The sequence below is a fragment of the Onychostoma macrolepis genome, chromosome 01, assembly GCF_012432095.1.
Source record: "Onychostoma macrolepis isolate SWU-2019 chromosome 01, ASM1243209v1, whole genome shotgun sequence".
Classification (NCBI taxonomy): Eukaryota; Metazoa; Chordata; class Actinopteri; order Cypriniformes; family Cyprinidae; genus Onychostoma; species Onychostoma macrolepis.
The window spans coordinates 6,445,442-6,471,519 of record NC_081155.1 but is presented as its reverse complement, the minus strand read 5'-3'; the positions used below and the strand labels follow the sequence as shown (position 1 = coordinate 6,471,519).

General features: G+C 36.5%; 1 protein-coding gene across 1 annotated transcript in view; it reads left to right on the top strand.

Annotated features, from left to right (window-relative positions):
- The window catches only part of LOC131541596 (B-cell receptor CD22-like), a 92,382-nt gene extending 75,577 nt beyond the window's left edge, over positions 1 to 16,805 (top strand). Inside the window, exons 7-8 of the mRNA XM_058777451.1 lie at positions 16,154 to 16,405; positions 16,487 to 16,805. Coding sequence (XP_058633434.1) covers positions 16,154 to 16,405; positions 16,487 to 16,758 — 524 coding nt within the window. The 3' untranslated portion in view covers positions 16,759 to 16,805. The remainder of the gene's footprint in view (positions 1 to 16,153; positions 16,406 to 16,486) is intronic.
- Positions 16,806 to 26,078: the final 9,273 nt, after the last annotated feature.

Genomic DNA, 26,078 nt, shown 5'->3' with positions numbered 1-26,078 from the left:
TCAATGATTTTTTTAAATGTTTTTTGAATGTGTTTTTTAAGTAAGTCTTCTGCTCACCACTACTGTATTTATTTGATTAAAAATACAGTAAGAACAGAAATATTGTAAAATATTATCATTTAAAATACCACTTTTTTATGTGAATATATTTTAAAATGTAATTTTTTTTTGCTGCTCTGTAAAAAAATTAAATGTAAAAAAACGTTTACCATTGATATTTTGAAGGTTTGTAAGGTATTTTGAAGAATTTATTTAGATGAGAGCTCGTAGAGTCACAGACATCAAGAATCTGCATATGAACCGCAACAATGGTAACAATCTACAAAATATTCAGATCAGCTCTGATCGTCACAAAACAAGCTTTTTGTTGATTGTCACCATTGTTGAGATTCATGTGCTGATTCTTGATGTTCCTGTGAATCAAAACGCTTCCATACAAGATGCTTTCTAAATAATGATAAAAAAAATGAATCTCTGACTGTCATATCACAAGAACGCTGTATAAAAAAAGACAAATTAAAAATAAAAAACATTAAGTGTTAACATGCTCTGAGACAATACTCATGATGTGATCAGGCTACTATATGATGATTAACTCATCACCAATAAGAAGCCAGGTTTACATGATCAGAGTTTTCGCTAGTAATTTTTCACTAGCAAAGTCTCAACAGCCAAAGAAAAGCTGATATTATAAAGTGAACTAAAGCAAACGCTTATCTCCACAATGGTGATTTCAAACTTTATTATTTTCAATAAAACATTGACATCTAAACCTCTGTTAATTCTCAATAAGAAGTTTTGTATGAAATAAATAAAGTCAGACTGGTTTGTAATAAGTGAAGATGCTGAGATAGAGAGATCTATGAGATCTAGAGAGAGTGTTTAATGTTCTTGCTGCCAGTCATGTGATGTTTAATTAATTAATTAGTTAATTTTACAGTGAAGGTGTTTGATTGTAATAATTTATGAAATGCCTGTAAATTAACAGTGTTGTCAGCTTGTTTAAATAAGGAGATTTTACTTTAATTTTAAGGTTTTTGTTTGGCAGCTGTTGCTGCCAGTCATTTGACCATTTTATCATCTAACGGTTTTGTTATTTTATTAATTACAGATTATTTTTGTAATTTTACATACATTTGTTTGTAATTTAAGAAAACTGAAAATGTACTGTATAAAAATACAGTAGTTTTTCTGTATTAAAAACGTGAATTATTGTAATTTGTCATTAATGTCATAATCCTTGAAATAACAGCCAAGTAGTTAATTCAGAGATAATTTTACAGAGTTTTGACTGCAATTCAAAATAAAAGAAAATAACCTGAAAAAAATCACAGTTATTTTCCATAAAATTGCGATTTTTTTTTACAGTGTGTGATCAAAGCTGAATTGTCAGCATCTTTACTCCAGTCTTCAGTGTCACATGATCCTTCAGAAATCATTCCAAGATGCTGATTTGCTGCTCAAGAAACATTTCTGATTACTACCTTTGTTGAAAACAGTTTTTGCTGCTTAACATTATTATGGAAACAATACCATTCAAACATTTGTGGTAAGAAAACAAAGAAATTAATACTTTTATTAATCAAGGGTGTATTACATTTATCAGAAGTAACAGTGAAGACATTTATAATGTTGGAAAAGATTTCTATTTACTAAATACTATTTACTAGATGAGAGTGTGCAACTGACCAATAACAACTGAGTATTCCAGCAAGTTGTTTATTAATATTGTGTATATATTCTTCTCATTTTTAGGTCCTGAGACCATATGGGGTGAAGATCAAGACAACTAAACCAAAGGTGGACTGTAACCTACTGGACTATATGATAGACTTCATACTGACCACTACTGCCATGTATGCAGCATGAAAAGTTTTTGAAAAGAGGGGCATTTCCTTCACCAAGTAAAAGTGTGGAGGATTCATCTGAGGTGAACCCATGAGGTGACTCGATGTAGAATAAATCAACTTGCTTTAGGCCTGAAATGACTGAAATCTTCTCATGAGTTGATATCATTTTAAACATTCTTTAAAGTACTTCTCATTTCTTGTGAATGTATTTTGTAGTATGTGTAAAACTGTTCCACTGAAAGAACCTTTTTTACCTTAATTGATATTGTAATCAAGGTCGTTAATGCTATGGACTGCACACATCTGCTTGTGTTGGGCTTGTGTTTACAGGTTGTATAAAACTAGGCCTGGCTGCAACAACTATTCGATAATTAAAATAATCATCAACGAATTTGAATAGTGCATCAAAACAAACAGACCGCTCATAATTCTGACTAAAATACACATTTTGCTCAAATATTTTTTTGTTAGAAATTAAGTGTAGGTTTAAAACCCTACATGTAACACAAGTAATCATATTTATGAGAGCAGTAACAGTAAAGGCACTATTGTTGGAACTGTCCATTAATATAATATAATATAATTGCTCTGTTCAGACGAATGATTGTGTTTGTTCCTCGTACCTCTTACAAGTTAACATTGTGTTTTTTTGTTTAAATTGTTTTAAATTCTGTTTCAAAATAACAAGCAATCTGTTGTTTTTAGGTTTAGAATGTAATGTTTGTATTTTAACACTTTAATGCTTATAATGAACAGCAGAGCCTACATAGAGACATTCTTTATATTTGTTTTCATAGGCAGGATGTGAAATGACATTCTTTAAAATAATGGATTAAAATTATTTTAATTAAAAAATTATCTATATATTTTATTTATTTATTTATTTGTCATCCAATTACTAGTATTAATAAAAAAAAAAATCTACAAATAAATTGATTATCAAAAAAAAAAATGTTAGTTGCATGCAGCCCTACAAAAGATATTGTTAAAGAGGTCGGCGGTATAATGTTGTGTGTGAACACGAAGTCATGTTTATTTGTACAACATGTAATTAATTTCTATAGAGATAATGCATTATTACAGTGAAACAATTTGCTATTTTTATTTTGTAAATTAGCAGAAAACCATCTCTACCACTGCAGTGCTTTATCACTATTTTTTAAATAAAGTTATAGTTCATAGTTCTGAATCATTTTGACATGTGACAATATTTTGTTTCAGATGATGTAACTGCTATAATAAAGCCTGTATCATAGAATAGTAACTTGTCATTCTGTTTTTATTTTGTAGATGTTTGTTGAATAACTAGGCTTAAATGTAATTTGAGGTACTTTAGTAAAACCATGGTTAAACTATGGTATTACAACCATAGTTAATTTGTGGTACTTGAACCATGGTTTTAAAACCATGGTTCGCACCAAAAACCATGGTTACTACAGTCATGGTTTACTACACTTGTACTATAGTATTACTACAATATAACTGTAGTAAAACCATGGTATCAGAACCATGTTTTTTTAAAACCATGGTATGAACCAAAAAACCACGGGTACTACAGTCATGGTTAACTACAGTTTTACTATAGTAAAACCATGGTTAATTTTCGTAAGGGAATGTCCGCCATGTTTTTTGTTCTCACGGCCGGAATCTTGAAAGTCACGTGACTTGGACGTAAAACAATAGGAAAAGAATAGGCAAAAAAAACTTTACAGTCATACAATTCAAGGGCCGTTATTGTAACCCCTCTACATTTTGCACTTTGGACCAACGTAGTCAGGGTACGTTTTTATATGAGACTGGGTTGCCTTTTTTGGACTGCGAGGTAATTCTCAACATCTCAAAATATGACTAAGTTAATAATAAAATAATTATAGGACATATGTGAGGGAAAAGTTCGTTTTTCTCAGGTAAAGCAATTTTAACACAAAAATAACAGACGTTTTCTCATACGAACTCATTAAAATGTGAAAAGTTTGAGGTACCCAGTCAACACGTGAGATCACGCGATGATCACAGTGACGTCACACCATTCTCATACGGTGATCCTCACAGTGTGAGTAATATATGAACTCATTGTGAATTCAAAACGTTGAGCAGGTTAAGAGGAGGCAGCTCAAATATCTGTCGCTGGGGGACATTCTACTTCCTGTTTCTCAACACTATTACAGAGATATCACAGTGCTCTCACATGATGAGCTCATGAGTGCACGCCCAGCTAACAGATTTCTGTTATAAGAACCTTCTCCAAACATACAACTGACTTCCAGACACAGCCTTGATGAAATCAACTGAAATAAACAAATCACCAGCTTCACTCATTATTAACCAGACTGACTTAATTTCTGTCAGACATCTTCAAAAGTGCTTATTGGGAATTAACAGAGATTTAGATGATGATGTTTTATTGTTTTGTTTGATGTTACCATCATAGTGATTAGTGTTTGCTTTAGTTGGGCTCTTGACCCTTGACTTTGTAACATTATATTTTTTTAGGCTGCTGTAATTGTGTTTGTAAAGCACGTTTGTTATGGCAAGGAAACCCAAAAAGAGACTGCAACCAGGTGGTTTGTTATTGATGACAACAACAACACAGTCGTCACCTAGATTCAATATGCAGTCTTGGTCTTGGGAAGTCGTGGCCTAATGGTTAAAGAGTCGGACTTGTACTCGTAATCCAATGGTTGCGAGTTTGAGTCTCGGGCCGGAAGAGATTGTAGGTGGGGGGAGTGGATGTACAGCGCTCTCTGAACAGCGCTCTCTCTCCAGCCTCAATACTACGAATGAGGTGCCCTTGAGCAAGGCACCGAACCCCCAACTGCTTCCCGGGCACCGCAGCATAAATGGCTGCCCACTGCTCCGGGGGTGTGTACACTTTGGCTGGGTTAATTGCAGAGCACAAATTCCGAGCATGGGTCACCATACTTGGCCGTATGGCACGTCACTTTCATAATCATTTAGAAGAACTACAACAGCATAAGACACAAACATTATTAACTACTCTGTCATTTAAACACAAAGAGAGACATCAAGAATCAGTGTATGAATCTCAACAATGGTGACAATCAAAAGCTTCATGCTGCAATGCATGCTGGGTACCTAGTCTCTGTGCAGTGAGTGCACTTTGACCTCACATTAGTATGAGCACACAGTGAGGGCGCTGTGAGGTTACACTTTTAGCTCACTGTTACCTCACATTGTGACCTCATCACGAGTATCCTGTGAGCTCATGGTGACATCACTGTGAGATCAAATTGTTGACTGGGTAGCCTACTGCCTTTTCCAGTAAATGTACCACCTTTGTTGACACAAACAATGTGTAACCCTGTTGAAATATATTCATTAGTATAAGATACAAGTTTGAATAAATAATTTCATAGTTTAATAAATATAATTGAAGGTTAAAAAGTTAAAAAGATTTGTTGACCAGCAAGGAAGTTATAATTTTGCTAAAAGAGAAATGCATATATTGGGTAATGTATTGGGTCTACTGAATACAGCATTTAAAATGTTAATTATTTGTTGAGTAATAATATGTGAAAATGCTTAAAAGATGCCGGTTAAGAATATGAAGAAAGAGGTACACAAATGTTTGTGAATTTATTTTATTTCTGAAAGTATTGTGTATGAGCCAATTACAGTAGAGGTCAAGGTTTGAGGAAGTGAGGAGGGGCAAACGCGGGAAGTTTGCGAGAGGGGAAACATGTGTTAATGTGCATAGTGCACGAGTTTTCTGAAAGTGTTCAACAAGGACTCTTATATGAACGTTACAAGTGATCATTCTGTCTGTGTGAGTGGCCAACTCCGCACACGAAGACTGAGATAAGTTTAATTTAGCCGCTGATTTAGTGGTTAGTGTTTTTGCATGGACTTTGCTAACAAGTTAGCGGCCAGCGACCTCGATTAGTAAGCCCGTGTGAACTGTGAGATCGACCCTGACGGAGCCGGCTAGTGTTACCGTCCGAGTGGTGGACTTTGCCCTGATCGTCAACCATGTGACTTTTCTCTTCGACTTTCTTCTCTTCCTCGGGAATCCGCTCATCCTGTCATCTGCTGCGGACGCCCTTGATCCTGGGCGTGTGAGGTTATATTCACATTGAGTAAAGGTACCATTTTTTTTGTTTGGCCTATGTGGTGAAGCAGCCATTTGGTTTAAGACTACAACGTACCCAAGCTACATTCAGGCCTGCATCATTTGAACATTTGAAGAGTATTTCAAATTGAGCTTTTGCCGGCTATTTGATTTTCTTGGGCCCTTGTGTTTTAAATGTGAATTTGAATGCATTTGTGATTTTACAAGTGATATTGACAAGACACATTTATTTACTGACCTATTTTTCCAAGTAAATCTGTTATATATTTTTTTTATACAACAGTTGTGGTTACTGACTCTTTTGATATTTTAAGTTAATTAAGAAAAATAGTATTTTGTTTGGTTTAAATGTGAAAGTGTGTATAGGATAAAAGTAATTCCAAGACATTTAATTTCCTGTGAAAGTTAAAATATTACTGCTGAAATAGTGATTTAAAGGGGTAAGCTTATTAATAAGTTAGCTTAGTAAGCACACACACCAGTTACAGACTGATAAGTTTATTAGTGAAACCTCACTTATTTGATTGGACAGATATTTAAAGAACTCAGGATAGCCACCTCTCCTTATAGTTTAACACACTAGAGAGGCGCTACAAATGGTTTTCCGTCTTTTTTCCTACCATGCATTTCCTTAAAAACCGTTAAATAGCCTGTGTGTGACGTCATTTGCGCTCATTTGGACATTTGAGCAAATGTGCTCAGATTGAGAGAAGCTCTTGTTTCAAAATCACGTCTATCATGTTAACTTAATCTAAAAAGGAATTATTTAATACTATTAAAATTATCTTTGGAAATAATTGGGACCGTTAATAGCACGAGCAGCCGCTCTCTCACACGCGCGCGCTGCATAACAAGAGAGAGAGAGCGAGCATGTGTATCAAAGATGAGAGCTCTATAATAAAATCAGCCACCCATGTGATTTTGTAACAATTAAGGACTGCCTATCGACACGAAGGTTTGTCAAATGACAATCATTACTTTAAAGAGAAAGTCCCTCACATCTCTGGATCAATTGTGTAGCTTTAACAAGGATTCAAATTTAATGAACTCAATCAAGGCTGGCATTTTACATTTGATTATTCAGTGTACCAGAATATTGTTAGACATATCTGAAAAACATTTGTTATTGCTTGTAAAATTGTTATTACTGACAGATGACAATGTTTGATGTATATGTATAATAGCTTTATTAGAGCTTTGCGAAATTATACAAAGAAAATAATGATTTGTTTTTCTTTTTTTTCTAGTTTTGATTACCATCTGATTGTTGTAAGTGATTAATCCAGCAGTCATTCTACATCTGTGATTTGCCATGTTCATAACACTGAGTAGTCAATAATGATTGATGGAAACTGAATCCATTTTAATTCTTCAGACATTTGCAATATCTCACATATTCAGTGATGTTTTTTCTTTGGATATATTTTGCTTGTGTGTCAGCAGCAGCTACATACACCCCAAAGGCTCTTTTAAGAGCCACAGCACAGAGCGTCTTTGGCTTTGTAAGTATGCTTTGACTGACTGTCAGACATCTTCTTAGCATTTGTGTTTATATCAACATCATGCAGCAAGTTAGTCATCCGTAATGTCTTAAGACATTAATTGGATAATTGTTGTAATAACCAATCAAGCATCCTGCATCTGTGATTTGCCATGCTCATAACACACTGATTATAGTTAATAATCATTGATGAACAATGGGCACATTTTAATTTACAGACACACAACATATTGAGTGATGTTTCTTCTTCTGATTTCTTTTGCTTGTGTCAACAGCAGCTACATACACCCCAACACAGAGCGTCTTTGGCTTTGTAAGTATATGTTTTGACTGACTGTCAGACACCTTCTCAGTATTTGGGCTTACAGTATATCAATTAAAGTTACATCATGCAGCAAGTCAGAGTCTTTTATTTCTTAATAAAGACATTGAAGGGATAGTTGTACCACCAGTTCAGATTTGACATGTTCATAAACTGTTCATTTGTCAAAGATACATTTTTCTGCAACGATTCTTTAAAACCTTCTGCACATGTCAGTCAATAAAGAGATATGTAATATTCAATATTGAAATATCCAGTCATTTTATGAAGTCAGTTTTATTATTATTATTATTATTCATGTAGTCATCATCAGGATATATCTGCATTGTACCTCTGTTTTATTTTTTTTAGTTTTTAAGCAGGTTGGCCCGCCAGTTTCCACCAATGTTGAGGGCTGCTCGTTGATGGCAGAAACAGTTCTAACTCAGAACTCCAAGAAACTCCTCATTCAATGTCAAGAGAGATATAGAAGGACAAAATAAAGAAAAGGTGGAGAAGAAAAGAAGATAAAAAAAACAACCTTGCAAAGACAAGGCAGAAAAAAAAAACACAATTCATTACAATTAATTCCCATTTAACAACATTAACATTTCAGATAATCACTTTCAACACAATACATGTTTTCAGATGCATCAATACACATTTCTCAACACTTATTTCCTTAGTTAACACATTTTCCTAACAGAAATATAACTAATGAAGGATAACTTCTTAGAATGACCTATGAGCACTCGATTAGCTTGTAGCTGTAGCACATGAGCCGGCATGGTTAGCAAAAACTCCACATGGCTACATTACACTCACAAATTTAGCAAAGGTACATAACCACTTTAAAAAAAAAAAAAGTCAGTGAATTTATCACTTTACTCACATCTCTTAACATTTCACAAAAAATTATACATCACAGTATCATTATAAGAACACTTAACTCCGCAAAAGACTGAAAAATGCAAAAACCATTACTAAACATCCCAGTCAACAATTTGATCTCACAGTGATGTCACCATGATCTCACAGGATACTCGTGATGATGTCACAATGTGAGGTAACAGTGAGCTAAAAGTGTAACCTCACAGCGCCCTCACTGTGTGCTCATACTAATGTGAGGTCAAAGTGCACTCACTGCACAGAGACTAGGTACCCAGCATGCATTTCAACATGAAGCTTTTGATTGTCACCATTGTTGAGATTCATACACTGTCGTTTAAACACAAAGAGAAACATCAGGAATCAGAATAGTTAATAATGTTTGTGTCGTATGCTTTTGTAATTCTTCATAAATGATGACTCAGAATTTGTACTCTGCAATTAACCCATCCAAAATGCACACACACCCGGAGGGCAGCCATTTATGCTGCAGCGCAGCAAACTGGGGGGTTTGGTGCCTTGCTCAAGGGCACCTCAGTCGTGGTATTGAGAGCGCTGTACATTCACTCCCCCCACCTACAATCCCTGCCGGCCCAAGACTCGAACCCACAACCTTTGGATTATGAGTCTGACTCTCTAACCATTAGGCCACGACTTCCCAAGACCAAGATTGCATATTGAATCTAGGTGATGACTGTGTTGTTATCATCAGTAACAAACCAATATCACCTGGTTGCAGTCTCTTTTCAGGTTTTCTTGCCATAACAAATGTGCTTTTCAAACACAGTTACAGCAGCCCCAAAAATATAATGTTATAAAGTCAAGGGTCAAGAGCCCAACTAAAGCAAACACTAATCACTTTGATGGTAACATCAAACAAAACAATAAAACATCATCATCTAAATCTCTGTTAATTCTCAATAAGCGCTTTTGTAGATGTCTGACAGAAATAAAGTCAGTCTGGTTAATAATGAGTGAAGCTGTTGATTTGTTTATTTCAGTTGATTTCATCTAAAGCTGTGTCTGGAAGTCAGTTGTATGTTTGGAGAAGGTTCTTATAACAGAAATCTGTTAGCTGGGCGTGCACTCATGAGCTCATCATGTGAGAGCACTGTGATATCTCTGTGATAGTGTTGAGAAACAGGAAGTAGAATGTCCCCCGGTGACTGATATTTGATCTGCCTCCTCTCAACCTGCTCAACATTTTGGGTTCACAATGAGCTCATATATTACTCACACTGTGAGGATCACCGTATGAGAATGGTGTGATGTCACTGTGATCATCGCGTGATCTCACGTGTTGACTGGGATGGTATTGTATGAGCTTACTTACCAAGAATAAATTGATAATGATTAGAAATAATCTCAGATGAATCAAGGAAAATCGGTTTTATGCAGTTTCCGTCAGATCAATCAGCTCATCTCCTCGTCAATACAAACGCGACTATTTAAACAACTCTTTCCTGTTAGCAATGTTTTAAACTATGAATTTTAATTGTTAATCTAGTATTTCTCACTTACTTTCTTAACTTTAGAATAGCAACCGACACGCATCACTGCTCCAGCGGCCATTTCACTTCACTCCGTGACGAGAGACTGTTCTTTATTAGGCTAGAGATGAGCAACCTCAAAGGTGGAGCTATTCCTAATGGTTCAATTTAATTTATTTTCTAGTTTGTGACACTTACTACATTTATTCAGCAGTATTTGATTTCTAAAACCATAAAATTATAATAAAATATATTATATGTGCATTATAATAATTATTTTTCTTCCTTTTACAGGTTTAATATGGGCTTTAGTAACCTTGGTTACAAACGCTACGCGGGTGAAGAAGCACTTCAGATGGTTCTGGACAGCGAGAAAGAGTTTACTTTCTTCTCAGAGGAAGAACGTTTGCATTTTAAAGAACGTCTGGACCCAGCGGAGGATATAATTCCCGACGAGTAAGCCTTTTATTCTTACCTTCATGAGTTAAAATGTTGCTCAGCTATATATAAAATGCTACATATTTTTAGTTGGATATTTCCAGACTAAAATCAGCCGGAATTCAGAGTAAAATTGGTTGAAATATGTCTTACAGGCTACTTTTAGTTTTAAATGTTGTAATAAGCGAGAACGCCTATAAACTATGCTATAAACATAAATATGATATTATACTATGATATCCCTTGCGAAAGTAAACTATGGTTTTACAATAGTAAAAGTGTGGTAGGCTACATGTTTTTGGCAGATTGAATAGACTATGTTTGCTCTGTCTTTATAAGATCATTGTGGTACTCATGTCCATTTGTTTTCTCATGCAGTTTCTGCTGTCTCCCGTTGTCCTGCATTCAAGTTTCCTGCCCCTGTTTTGGATATTTTTGGATATTGCACCCACAACGTCTTGACTCTTGTGTTGTTTTTTGGTTTGTTCCTAAAAAACTAACTGCACTTGCAAGTGAATCTCAAGCTATTTTGCATGATAGTTAAAAATATTCTAAAATAAACTGCAAACAATGAATAAATACATTTCTTTTTTCCTCGCATTCTTTCTTGTAGAAATTCCCTCTCAGTCACATAAATGGCTCATTATGCAGCTCATTATGCGGGCCTTTGTCTTCTCAGGTGTGAGTCACGTAAAGGATAATCAACGGCTGGCCGTGCATTAAACGATTTGAATGCACGACGTGGAGGCGAAGAACCACTCGACGTGCAGCGGAGGGTGGTTGCCTCAGCGAAGTGCATTCAAATAATTTAATGCACAGCTAGCCGTTGATTATCCCGTTTACGCCATGGTCATTTGCCAGCATTCACATATTAAAGATGCTTATAATATTTGCGCTGCAATATTTGACCGGAACGATAAAAATGACGGTAAATTTTCGTCTGTATTACTATATAACTGTAACTGTATGTTACTATGGTTATCAATGTTTATAGGAAGTGCATTAATATATAAAGTGATTAAACTGACCTGGAACTACCTGTGCAGTTCAACGAATTTAATCAACACCTACCAGCCAATCAGAATCGAGTATTCAGACAGACCATGGCATAAAGCATTATACAGGATAGTACACGCCCTCTTGCATAGACCTTTTCTACTCAAAAAGTGACTTAGAAAATTTAAATCAATATATTGTTTTCTGTGAGTGAGTAAACAAGGTGATTTTCACATCATTTTGAAGCAAAAACTCTAGGCTACAAGATCCAGTTCCCAAAAGTCTTGTGAGCAAATGTTCTGTATGTGTTTTATGGCCTTATTTCAGTGACTTCAAAATTTTAGTTTTTCACTAACCACGCATAAACGTTGCTTTCTCAAAAACACAATCATATACATAAATGCTGCTAACATATTATTGTAGCCCAGTTGGTGCTGGTTACAGTGTTATCAGACTTTAGCCATTTACAGTGGGTACGGAAAGTATTCAGACCCCCTTAAATTTTTCACTCTTTGTTATATTGCAGCCAATTGCTAAAATCATTTAAGTTCATTTTTTTTTCCTCATTAATGTACACACAGCACCCCATATTGACAGAAAAACACAGAATTGTTGACATTTTTGCAGATTTATTAAAAAAGAAAAACTGAAATACCACATGGTCAGCCATTAACTGAGAGAAGAGACAGAAACAATCAACTCCTGCTGCAGTCAGTCAGAAGAGAGGATGCAGGCAGATATAGCTGTGTTCTACAGGAGCACAATCACTATCTCAAATCACCTGATGTGCAGTGTAATGTAAGGTTTTATCCTTCATTTATAAAATTTAGCTTTAGGGAACCAAATCGTAGAAATTCGGTTTTGATCTGATTAATTGATATTAATCAAAATTGTGTAATTTATACCTTATTAACGACTCGACCAGCGAGTATTAATACAGTATATTCTAGCAATTCGGCTTATTGATGATAATAATACAGAATTGATTGGGAAATTTTTGAGCAACAGGTAACACGATCTATGGCAAGTAATTTAAGATTTGAAAATCACGGCACCAGTCTATTCATTAAAAATGAATCGAGAGTTTATTTACTATTCTAGGATACCATACAAAACAAAACACATACACACACATACACAAGTTATGGCAAGATAAAAGCAGTTTGAAGAAAGTTAAGCTATTCTCTTTCCTGAGAATAAAGACAACCTTGAGATGTCACAAACAGAAGACTCGGCTATCGTTATCTTTTAAAGATTCATTCAATTCAACTCAGCGAATTAGAGATTTGTTTGTTTTACTTGCTTTGATTGAGTTGAAGGCTGTTCTTCTTGAGGGGTGTTGCTGGAGGGAAGTCCTGGACTTTCGCGCTGATGTGTGGTTGTCGCGTGACGTCAATCGGGATTCCTCCTTTTGGATTTGATGGCTTCCTGGCAGCGCGCAAATGGCAAGTTTGAAGTTCTTACGCGGCGGCTTGGCAAGTTTCTTTGGTCAGACATGGACAGGGTGTTGAAGTCCTTTGAGATGATCAGCTAGATGTTTTGCAGCGCAATCAAGGGGGGGCAACGCCCAAGTTTTCAGCCAAGTTTCCATGCAGTTTTCACCAGTTGTTCAACCCACCACTTTGCAAAGTTGGGTGTCTGTTTTTATCGGACAGATGTGAGTCCATCCTATTCACTGTCTGATCCAATCACATTGTCTCTGTAGGGCGGAGCCCCGCCCAGCACGACTTCTTTTTCGTGCATACATTATCTGCTAATAAATATGTCACATGGAGGAAATATCCTAGCAGATTTCTATAAAGTGTTACAATCATACCTTATGATGCTAAAAGTCAACATCCATCCTTTTCACCTTATTGCAATCAAAATAACTTTTAATTCAATACCACACATGGGGTATTTGTCATATTGAATACCTATAATTTTACCTACTAAACGGGTTAAGTCATAGATTAAAATATCCTAAGTCCTAATAACCACAGCAAGATAAACAAAACATAAAATACCACATTCATATATATATTGTCTCTTGAGTATATTGCTTTAATAGCAGCAGTCTTTTGTTAATTGTCCTTTTTGGCAAAGTCCATGAAAGTTCGGGTGCTTTTTTTTTTTGGAGAAGAAGAGAAAAGAGGCGCATTCCTTTGGAAGGCGGGAGACCAAAGCTGAGGTCGTGAGGTCATGAGGAGTATCACGTTGTGTGGCTCTGGTGATCTTCTTAGCTCAGACGAAGCTGTAAGTCAGTCAATTTTTTGTTTATCAGAAGGTAGTTTATGGTAAGCGGGGTCGCGGTATCGCGGACGCTCTGGTTCTGGAACCTCTCCAAAGAAGTAGTTCTTTGTTGTTAACTCTGGGGCAGATGTAGCGCGGTCATTTCATCCTCACCTTATCATGTTTAACGAGTCTCTCGAGGTGATAAGTAGAGTATGGCCGGACGCTAGTCATAGAATTGTGGCGTTGTGTTGGTCATTTGTTCATTTTACGAGTTGATGATGGAAGATAAGTCGATTGGAATGTTCTGAGTTAGCTCATGTGTGTGCGTTCTTTTCGACCAGGTTCTACAGCAGCTCAATGTCAGATGTGAGTATATTCTATAAAGGAAATCACTTGTCCCTCCTTTTTTTTAAAAAAAGCATAATTCTGGATTGCAGTGAGACATGTACAATGGAAGTAAATAGGGCCAATCCGTAAACATTAAAAATGCTCACTACCCAGTCAACAATTTGATCTCACAGTGATCTCACCATGAGCTCACAGGATACTCGTGATGAGGTCACAATGTGAGGTAACAGTGAGCTAAAAGTGTAACCTCACAGCGCCCCCACTGTGTGCTCATACTAATGTGAGGTCAAAGTGCACTCACTGCACAGAAACTAAATACCCAGCATGCATTGCAGCATGAAGCTTTTGATTGTTACCATTGTTGAGATTCATACGTTGATTCTTGATGTCTCTCTTTGTGGTTGAACGAGAGAGTAGTTAATAAAGTTTGTCTTATGCTTTTATAATCCTTCATAACTAATTATGAGCCTGCTGTATCCTATACTATACTCATCACAGAGCTATTATACTTATAAACTATAGATTAATAAAACCTCACCAAGACTGCATATTGAATGTAGATGATGACTTTGTTGTTATCGTCAATAACAAACCAATTTCACCTGGTTGCAGTTTCTTTTTGGTTTTCCTTGCCATAACAAATGTGCTTTACAAACACAATTACAGCAGCCCGAAAAAATATAATGTTATAAAGTCAAGGGTCAAGAGCCCAACTAAAGCAAACACTAATCACTTTGATGGTAACGTCAAATGAAACAATAAGATGTCTGACAGAAATAAAGTCAGTCTGCTTAATAATGAGTGAAGCTGGTGATTCGTTTATTTTAGTTGATTTCATCTAAGGCTGTGTCTGGAAGTCAGTTGTATGTTTGGAGAAGGTTCTTATAACAGAAATCTGTTAGCTGGGCGTGCACTCATGAGCTCATCTTGTGAGAGCACTCTGATATCTCTGTGATAGTGTTGAGAAACAGGAAGTAGAATATTAGCCTGGTAATACCAAACTCTGCTACTTCACTTTGCTTCGTAGACAGAGTCTGGAAGGGCATAATTGACAAGCGTTTACTTTCTTGTGGGTGGGCGCTTGTCTGAAGTTTAAAATCATTGGTGTACCCGTAAGCCAATCACATAACGGTTGGTTATGATGTATGTTAATCGCCGGCTCAGCAGCCTCGAACTTCCGCTGTAAACACAGGTATGCGGCGAAAACAAAACCATCGAGCGAAATACTGGAGTGAAGATGGCTGTGAATGACTTTTGCAGATTATGTGAAGTAAATCTACGCATCCACAATTATTGCCTTGCCGGACTTTGGCCTCCCCAGTTTCTCGCTGATGATCGGTAACAGCTGATAAATTAAACTTTTCCCAAAACCTGTCGGTAGTAGGGCCACAAAATCACCTCCATTCAAAATGTGAACCAAACTCTTCTTGTTCAAGCTTCAGTTGGCAAATGCCGGGAATATTCTCCACAACAGAGCGAATAGCATCCCGTGTCTCCATGTCCTCTGTCGTTTTAGATTTCCCTCACCTAAACTACAATCTTAAATTCTGAGTTTAGCGTCTACGTCACGGCTCTCAGCCCGCCCTCTGTTCGTTGATTGGCCCGGCTGCTGCGGAGCCGGAGATAAACTGGGAGATTGTCTGCTATATCAGACTGAGTACAGAAGCGAAATTAAATTGAGCGGAAGTACAAAGTCTGACGTAGTCAGGCTAGTAGAATATCCCCCTGGTGATCAATATTTGAGCTGCCTCCTCTCAATCTGCTCAACATTTTGAATTCACAATGAGCTCATTTATTACTCACACCGTGAGTATCACCAGATGAGAATGGTGTGATGTCACTGTGATCATCGCGTGATCTCACGTGTTGACTGGGATGTATGTACTAAAGTACTTAATGAAGAAATTGTCACTGTATCAGCAAAAGTTAATCTCTTTATATAAAGCAGCTTGTCTCATTTGGTAAATCTCACTTTTTACGTTACCTCACATTCTTATTTTTCATTTAGATGTTAAAATTTAAATACATCTCCTGTAGATCCTCCAGTGAATCCTGTGATCTCCATCAATCCATCTGGTAAAATAGTGGAGGGAGATTCAGTGACTCTGAGCTGCAGCAGTGATTCAAACCCACCTGCAGAAATCAGCTGGTTTAAAGGAGGAAAGACTGTAGGATCTGGAGGAATCTACAGCATCTCAAACATCAGCTCTGATCACAGTGGAGAGTACAAGTGCAAGTCCAGAAATGAACATAGAGAGAAATACTCTGCTGTGACTTTAAACATTATGTGTGAGTTAATGATGATTCAATAACTGTGATATTTAATCATCTGTGATATCAAATGTATTGTGATTGTTAATGATGTTTTAGACCCACCCAGGAACGTCTCTGTGTCTATAAATGCATTTGGTGTAATAATGGAAGGAGATTCAGTGACTCTGATCTGCAGCAGTGATTCAAACCCACCTGCTCTGAACTTCAGCTGGTTTAAGGAGAATCAAAGCTCAGCTGTTGGATCTGGACAGAGTTTCAGTGCTCTACAGAGTGGATGCTTCTACTGTGAGGCTCACAATCAACATGGATCTCAGACGTCAGATATTGTTACTGTCACAGGTGAAGGTTTTTTTTTACGAAGGGTGTAGCTTTGAGAGGCAATTATAAAGGGATAGTTCATCCAAAAATGAAAATTATGTCATAATTACTCACCCTCATGTCGTTCCAAACCTGTAAGACCTTTGTTCATCTTCGGAACACAAATTAAGATATTTTTGGTGCGTTCCGGGAGATCTCTGATCTTTCCGTAAACAACAAAACTCTTTTCACGGTCAAGGCTCAGAAGTTTAGCAAGAGTATCAGTAAAAAATTACATGTGACATCAGGGGTTTGACTGTAATTTTACGAAGCAGTGAGAAAACTTTTTGTGTGCAAAATAACAACTTTATACAGCAATTAATTTATTTTGTGTCACCTTATAGCACCATGTTGGAAAGTATCAAATATGTAAACCACATATTCAGGAGATTAATTACTGAGTAAAGTAATTGTTTTTGTTTTTCTTTGAGCACAAAAAGTACTCTTGTAGCTTTGTAAAATTACGGTTGAACCGGTTTCACTTTATTTTGATGGTCCCTTTAACACATGCTGTTGACTATAAGTAACATTGCACCTACATTTCTACCAACTCTCATTAGATTGTTAGTAGTGTATTAGTTGACTGGTAGGGTTAGGGTTAGAATAAGTTGACATGTAGTTGCAAAGTTACTTATAGTCAGTAGAGTGTCTGTTGAGAGACCATCACAATAAAGAGTTAGCAGATATGAAGCAGACAGTCTACTAATACTCTAATGAGAGTTTGTTGACATGTAGTTGCAACATTACTTAGTGTCAACAGAATGTTCAAAAGGGACCATCAAAATAAAGTGTTAACGTTGAACCACTGATGTCACATGGATTATTTTACCGATATCCTTTCTATGTTTTTGAGCCTTGATCGTGTAAGGATCCTTGATGTAGGAATGCATCAAAAAAAAATTAATTTGCGTTCTGAAGATGAATGAAGGTCTTACGGGTTTGAACCGATACGAGGGTGAGTAATTAATGACAGAATTTTCATTTTTGGGTGAACTATCCCCTTAACTCATATTTTTCATCTTTCAGTGCATCATGGTCTGGGTTGGCCTGTCTGGTTGGGAATCACAGTGGCATGTGCAGGATTATTCATCATTATCATTATTATGGTGATCGTAATATAAGTTGGGTTCTCAATTAGAGTGCAGGTGGAATTGTCTCATGTGATTATTAGTAATAAATCTTTAAAACACAACTCACAATTTTAATGTCAAAAAGCAGGAGAAAACGAAGAGGTGCAAAAGCTGAAGATGCCACAGAAAAACAGGCAAATAATCCAGACATGACAGGAAATATTAATCATGTACTTTTAGTTAGATTCCATGTGTATAATAATTCATTTTCTTTCATTTCAGGATGATCTGTACTCTAATGTAGCCGAGAGGGACGTTCACTTGTCTGAATCAGCCGTTTATGATGATGCTCCATATGCCAGCATTTCATCCAGCAAACCCAAAAGAGATGGAGACACAGACCCTGAGGAGATCCAGTATGCCACTGTCCAACATCACAAAACCAAACCGACGAAGAAAGCAGAAGAGAATGAAAACCAGTACGACATTCTCAGGATTCCCCAGCGTGGTGCTACCATGAGGTACAAAAATAGAACTTGTGTCATCATCTGCTCATTACTCAAAGAAATGTGACATACAAAGCGGCTGTATTTTAAAAATGACCTTATTATCATGTAATCTGTGGCATTACATCATTGTGTTTCTGTTTTCATTTTATTTAGTTTTAGGCGATCAGATGTGGAGACTGTGGAAGAGGTCTCTGTGATCTACAGCCATGTCAAATGAACAACAGACCATCATGAAGCCTGTGTTCAGACATAAATCTGGTCTGCTGGGAAAAGCAAACGCCACAAATAATGAGTGAATATGAAAGAAATGTACCATATTGACCCGAATATAAGACGACCCCCCTTTTTCCAGATGTATCTTTTGGAAAAAGGCTTTTTGAAAACCTCTAAAACACATTTTTTCTTAAATTATTTTCATATTGCATATTTTTCCTATTTTACTTTTTATTTTGAAAGTATGGTAAATACTGGTAAAATGTGCCAACAATGACAATGAAAAATATACACTTTTTGATATTGTTTAATCATCCTCTGCTGAGATTTTAAGAGATCTAATGTCTTCTTTTATCTTCAGTTGCATCTAAGGCTGTGACTGAAGTCAGTGGTAGTTGTATTTCTGCACGTCTCGTCTCTTTTTTTCTGTTCTTCTTTCTCTTTCTTTCAATGGTTCAGTTTGTTAACAGCAGGTGTTCTTCATTAATGCTCTATCATCACTCAATTAATAAACTAATTATCTCATTAACTTTAACACTGCTTCAGTGTTACTTTTTTAACACTCTGAGTGTGGATTGTATATACACTGGGAGTGTTGATTTAACACTGGAGGTTTTACTGTGTAGGCTAATAAATAATTCACGTATCAGACAAAATTGCGTTGCAGCAAATCCTTTAAATTTTAAGGTATTCAGAGTAGAGCAACATAAAAATCTGAAAAAAAATATGTTTTAGGCTTTTCCTTATTTTTATATATTAGACGGTGATGAAAAAATGAATTACCATCTCCTCATTGGACGTGCCTTTAGAGAGAAATGCATCTTTATGGATTAAATAATGAAATAATTCAAACCGAAACCAAAAATTATTTCGTTTTAAAGTAGTAATGTAAAGCTTTCTATAGATATATTTATCATATTTGTGACTCAATTCGTTGAGTTTCGGTTCATCATTGTGAGGCGCTCCTGTTCAAGACAAGATGCCAAGGGCATCCTCTGTTTTCCTATTTATTCACAACATTTTGCTGATATTGTGAACGCACACAAATAAAAGTACAGTGCCAAATTATGTATTACTCTTACCTTTATGAGCAAAAATTACGGCGTATTTTAAGTTGTTTCCACTATCAAGAAAAAAAAGCAAGTGACCGCTCTGGCGCCTCCATGTCTTGCAAAGTGCCTTCAGCTTCCACTCTTCACACAAACGATTAGATATGCACCTAGCGCACATTTATATAGTTTAAACATTTAAACTAACATTGTGATATGTGTGACTGTGAACTGTTTATATCTATAGATTTTATTTTAGGCAAGTCGTGATGATTTGAGAAGGCAAAATTGCTCAAACATAGGCTATGATCAGCTCACTGTCTGCAGCTGGCCGCTTGATTGTTACTTAAAAAAAAACAAAACAACAACTTACATTTAACGAACAAAAAGTGCTCCAAACGTTTTTCTAAATTAACTTCATAAAAAAAATGAAACTAAATATAATCACTTTACCATTACCATCACTTTTAGATGATGAATTACATACTATATCCAGCCACTGTTTTGATCAAAGTAAAAAATATATTTGAGTGACAGCCTTAAAGGCTGTATAACATTTTGAACATCATGAAACTAAGTATATTTCCTTTGAATAATGTGTTGACTACAGCGTCCTAGTAAAAAAGAATGTTTAGTTTGCGGTACTACACCAATGTAACAGCCAAAAAAGAAAAGTTATCTAAAATGAAATAAACTTATAATTATTATTCACTATTAACACTTGTTAGGAAATAATTAAAAGCAATTGCCTATAACAAATACATCTACTATTGCAAACTTTAAAGTTCATTTGAAGCGACGTACATGGAGAGGACTTACATATCAGGCGTCTTGTAAGGCGACGTACCTAGTTCAGACATACTTAGTACACGTGTTATACATGTTTATACTAAGGGGCCGTTGAATGCTTGAATCTGATTGGCTGAGGAACGTTCTAAGGTGTGCAATTATTTTCAGGGAAACGCACGGCGAATGTAGTTCCAGGCAGCTCTTGACCGCATTACATGACCATATCACTTCGCCACATGATTTCTATTATTTGAAAGGTCTTACAAGAGCAAAATAACCAAGACCCACAACGACACTGGCCAAATAAATAAATATAGTAAATAAAAGGATAAAAACGACAGATCATGTCCATGTTTTTGCCACAAAATTACGCTTTATTATGTACGGAAAGCACAGACTCTATCTCTCCCACTCTCTCCCCCTCACAGACCGCACATATGTAACAGTTACAGTTTACACACACTAGCATACATCGCGCTAATGTTGTTAGCGCTACTCTGACGATTTTATCAGTAAACAACTTAAAAACTAAATGACTTCTCACAAGCAAGGTTACAACAAGGGCGCTGTTCGTGAACGAAAGGAACTAAGTTTCACTAGAGACATTGCTGCCGAACACTATTGAGAGACGCACTGAGGTAATCTCTCTCTCTCTCTCTCTCATAACTTAGTTATTAACTGCATTAGTCTGTTATCAACGGCTCAAGTCTCCGTTACTAGGTTTAAAATGATGTTTTGGAATTAGCAACGGAGGCGCTGGATGAAATGCGGAAGAAATAATCCTACTCACAATAGCGATTTAAGTAGAAATACCGGACGAATGCCTTGAAATATATCATCTGATCGATGTCTTGAGGTGTGGCAACCGTAGTATAAGCGGAATAATTGACTTCGGTCCGTTGAATTATTAGAAAAATAATGCACACCCGAGGTGTAACGGCCACTCGATCCGCTTCGCGTCGTGACCGCATCACCACCTCGGGTGTGCATTATTTTTCTAATAAGCCAATGGCCCGTCGTCAATTATTCCTTACATATTATTTGATAAATTTATTACATATGCCGCCGTCACGTCGCTGCCTATCATTGGTTCTACACAGAGCCATAGAGAGAAAGAGAGTTGCCACAACGGAAGTTCAAAACGCTTGATCATCACGTGATTCACGTAGACCTCAATAGTTCCAGGAAGTTAATAGCGGGCAATTGGAATACATTGAGTTAGAGAGACAGAACTGCAATTTTTGGTAATTAGTAGACAATAAAATAATTTATTTACATTATTTATAAAATAATATATACGTAGTATATGTAGCTGTATCAGTGTTGCTTTTAAAAGATAAAATCCGCTTATATTTGAAGATTAATGTGGTCAGCTATCCTTACCTGCCATGTTAACATATTTTAGGCTGAAGTTACCATGGTAAAAGTCCATGTTTGCTAGATAAACAACATTGTGGTCTTTTACCAAGATAACTTCAGCCTCTCTATATAAATATAATTATGTGTATGTGTGTGTTTTCTAACAACTTGTATGTTAGTCAAGTGCGATCACATTGTAATGTTCAGTCGTTTTATTAATCTCATGGTGAATGTTAAGTTTGTTGTCTTTGAAAATTTATTCCAAATACATGAAGATATTTTGAGATTAAGTGGGAATTGATCTTTTTTAATGTTTTTGATTCTTGTGCACCCCTCAATTATTAATATATAAATATATATTTGTAGTATATTCACATTTAAAATAACTTAAAACATTTTTACCCATTTAATCATATATTTTATGTATGTTAACCTTTGTTATGCACTTATTTACATACTATAAAGCATGCTGTCCTTGAACAGTCTCCACTATAGTTTGCTGTGCTGCATGGGATGCTCCAGTCCCTCACAGAAAGGAGTGTGAATGTGTGATTTCCCTACTGACATGGAGAGGAGAAAAAATGATGCATCAAGTTTTGTTCAATTCAAATTTATTTGTATTTTTATTATAAACATTGTTTCAAAGCAGCTTTACAGAAAATGAATGTTTCTACATTACAAATAAAAGTTCTGTTAACAGGTGTAACTGTGTCAAAGTAATGTTCATATGGCAGAAATGTTCTAAAATTAGGCTTTACAAATCATGCAGTAAAGTAATGTCATGTATTCAGAAACAATGAACAAATTAAAGCAATGGTTACATGATTTGATCATGGTGATTACAATGAAAGGAAAATTGATCAGTTTTGTATGTTTAGTCAGAGTCAGCTTCATCTGAAGTCCTCTCAAGGGCTGGCGTACATCTCTTCACAGGTGCTGGTCATCTGAAGTCTTCATAAGAGGCTGGATATAGTCAGCAGGAGCAATCTATAGATTACACCAACAAAATGTGATGTAATCATACTTGGGAACTGGCACTTTTTCAAAAAGAACAGGGAAAGACTTGCCAAACCCAGTGAAGAGACTCATTGTGAGGGTGATTTCTCATTACAGGGAGTCTTCAGGTGGTTCTTGTTCTGATCCAGACAGAGAAGGAGAAAAACACAGGAGAAATGGTTAAGTGATGCTCCACCACATTTCAGTCCTGTGGCATCTCCTCCTTCAACACAGTGCTTCTACAGTAGATAAGACATTTAAGTATAAAATACAGTAATACAGTACAGGTTTATTGTGATTACTTTTATAAAATAGTAGTGGTATTTTTGGAAATTTAGCCTAGCATGATTCTGAAATGAAAACTGCTCGCCTATTTTAAACTTTTTTTATTCTCACTCAGGTCCATCAGCATCCTTTGCAATAAATCTAAATATATTAAATAACTTCCCAGCAGCAGAAATCACGTTTAAAAGCCTTAATTACACAACAACGAAGAGAATGAATAACATCCCATAAATCTACTAATTAAGTGAGGAATAATCTAATAATAATCTGTTTTAATGCACAAGGTAATTTGATTAGCTGTGCTGATAATATACAATTTTGTCCTATAAATGTCTTAACTTTTAAAAGTTCATCACAGCGGTCTCTTCTGCTGCATCTCTACGGCGCTGATAGTATGAGAGCTAACTTCCGGGAACTATTGAGCGGCTCCACGATCCGCCATTGCTGCAAAAAAATGGTCCATACTAGTGCTGGGCGGTATACCGGTTCATACCGAATACCGGTGTTTATTTTTCTTATGATATGAATTTTTAAAATACCGCAATACCGGTGTTATTTAAATAACGTTCGGAACGCGACACTGTTTGAGAGGGTCGCCACTGTTGCATTGTGGCGAGGACACAGCTGTATGTGTTACTAAGCGTGTTCTGATGCTGTATAACGTGATGACACAGAAGAACTCAGCCATAATATCCACCGCGCGCTGCCATCAGCTCCCGCGTCTCACACACACGAGCGCGACTTTAGCACTATATTTAGCAACTTTCAAACCCTTTTAGCGGCTTTTTTCCATAGAATATACAAACTGACAAACCTAGCGACATTTTTGGATAAACCTTAGCTATGGTTCAGTTGGAAGATATCTCCAGTGCTGCCCGCGGCGTGAGATCTGACTCTCGGCGCAGTGTCGCGTCTCTCTGCGTCTGTTCTGTGCAGCTAGCAGCAGAGAAGCACCGCATTCAGTTGGCCATACCACCGCAGACTCGTCAATAAATGAGTACAAAACAGCGTTTCCAAGCACATGCCGCTAACTTACTGTTTGGGATTATAAATATGGGCATAGTTCGTCTGTTAATATTATGCACTTTTTTTGTTTATTTTTTAGTTTGTTACTCAGACACAGGCAGTGCGCTGCATGAGACAAAAAAGTAATAGTCAAAACCACCGCATAGCCGCTCTTTAGTGTAACGTTAGATGCATGTTGATTTTATCAGATGATGTCGCGATTATAAATAAGAGTGACTCCTGGTTAACATGTATTAATGAGTCGTGTTTAGTCACTATTTAGTGTGGAATTTTTCTACAATATTCGCTCATCGTGACAGTAAAATAGGGCATTCCAAGTCAATCTACTGCAGTTTTTCCTCTCTCAATCAGTAGAAAATGTGGTTAACACCCGATCATGCATGAAAAAAAATAAATACCGTCATATACCGTGAAACCGGTATAATTTTGAAAAATACCGTGATATAAATTTTTGGTCATACCGCCCAGCACTAGTCCATACTCACAACCGGCGCAACGTCATAGAATGTCTCTGAACAGGTTCACGCCCACTTTTGGGGGAAAACAAACCGCCATACAGCATCGGATCGAGGAAGTGGACTAACCTTACAACATGCCAAAGAGTTGTTGTGTGGTTGGGTGCACCAATAATGTTTTTAAAAACCCAAATTTAGCCCAGGCTACCTGCCATCATCATCCATATCTTGCTGTTATGGAAATATCATGAATTACGGATGATGCTATCGAAAGCTAAGCCAGGCTAGTTGTATGGCTGGACAGAAAAGTGCACTCAGTACTCTAAATATAAGGACATACTATATACATTTAAAGATGTTTACTTTCAAATACAGTAAAATCATTCACTGGCTTACCTGGTGATTAGATTAGGTACGAGTAAATGTCCGTAAGACACCTCTGGCCACTGGGTGGGGTTGTTACACCAATTTGACGCTGGGATAATGAGTTTTAAATTGACCAAATTAAGTTTGTGGATGTATCTTTCACACTCTATGGCAGGCAGGGTGGACATATAATTACTTGACATGTTTAATCTGAGTGATTTCTTAAGTTATTCACGCCTGCCGGCTGTGTACGGACGTTGCTTTGTGCCGCTATTTTGTATTGAAGTCTATGGGAAGTCTAGTTTATTTTCCCCCAAAAAGTTGTCTCTCTCTCTCTCTCTCTCTCTCTCAATTCAATTCAATTCAATTCAATTCAGCTTTATTAGCATGACTGTGTAGCACAATGTTGCCAAAGCATTAACATATACATATAACAACAACATAAATAATAATAAATAAAATCCATCTAAATAAATGAAAAGATAAGTCAATCATGTTTAACATCTAACATTGTGAATGGTTAATACATATTTAGCAGCGAGTGCAGCTGTGTTATCATCTTCTCCGAGTAAGAAGGGCATTTTCTCAGTTTCACCAAGTTCAGTAAATGATGGGATCAGGGCTTCAAATCTGGGGAGTAATGTTTCCCTCACATTGTGATATTTAGGACACATCAGCAGAAAGTGTTTCTCGTTCTCTGTTGGCTGTAGATCACAGTGTCTACAGATTCTCTGCTCTCGCTCTGTCCATGTTTGTCTATGTCTTCCTCTCTCTATTTCTAAATCATGGTTACTTAATCTGTATTTGGAGAGGATTTGTCTTTCTTTGAATGGTTTGATCAATAAATAATTGGCAAATTTAGTGGTTCTGTTTAGGGTTGAGTAGCATTGGAGTTTATTTTGAAGGTCAAAGTGTATTTTTAGAGATTCATCATGAGTGTCTTTCAGATTTTTGTCAATTTCTTTAATAATGGCTTTGGGGTTGTAGCTGTAGTCGGTGAGGAGCTGGGTTTTATGGACTAGCTGAAGAGCGAGCGTGTTCAGAGGATGAGATTCTGCTGAGGTTTCATTGGCGAGGAGGGCTTTATATCGGACTGAATCAGGATCAGATCGATGGAGGTGATGCCAGAACTGAACACATCTCTTCTGGATCTCAATGTTCAGTGGGTATAAGCCTAATTCAGCTCTGCAGGCATCATTGGACGTACCTCTATG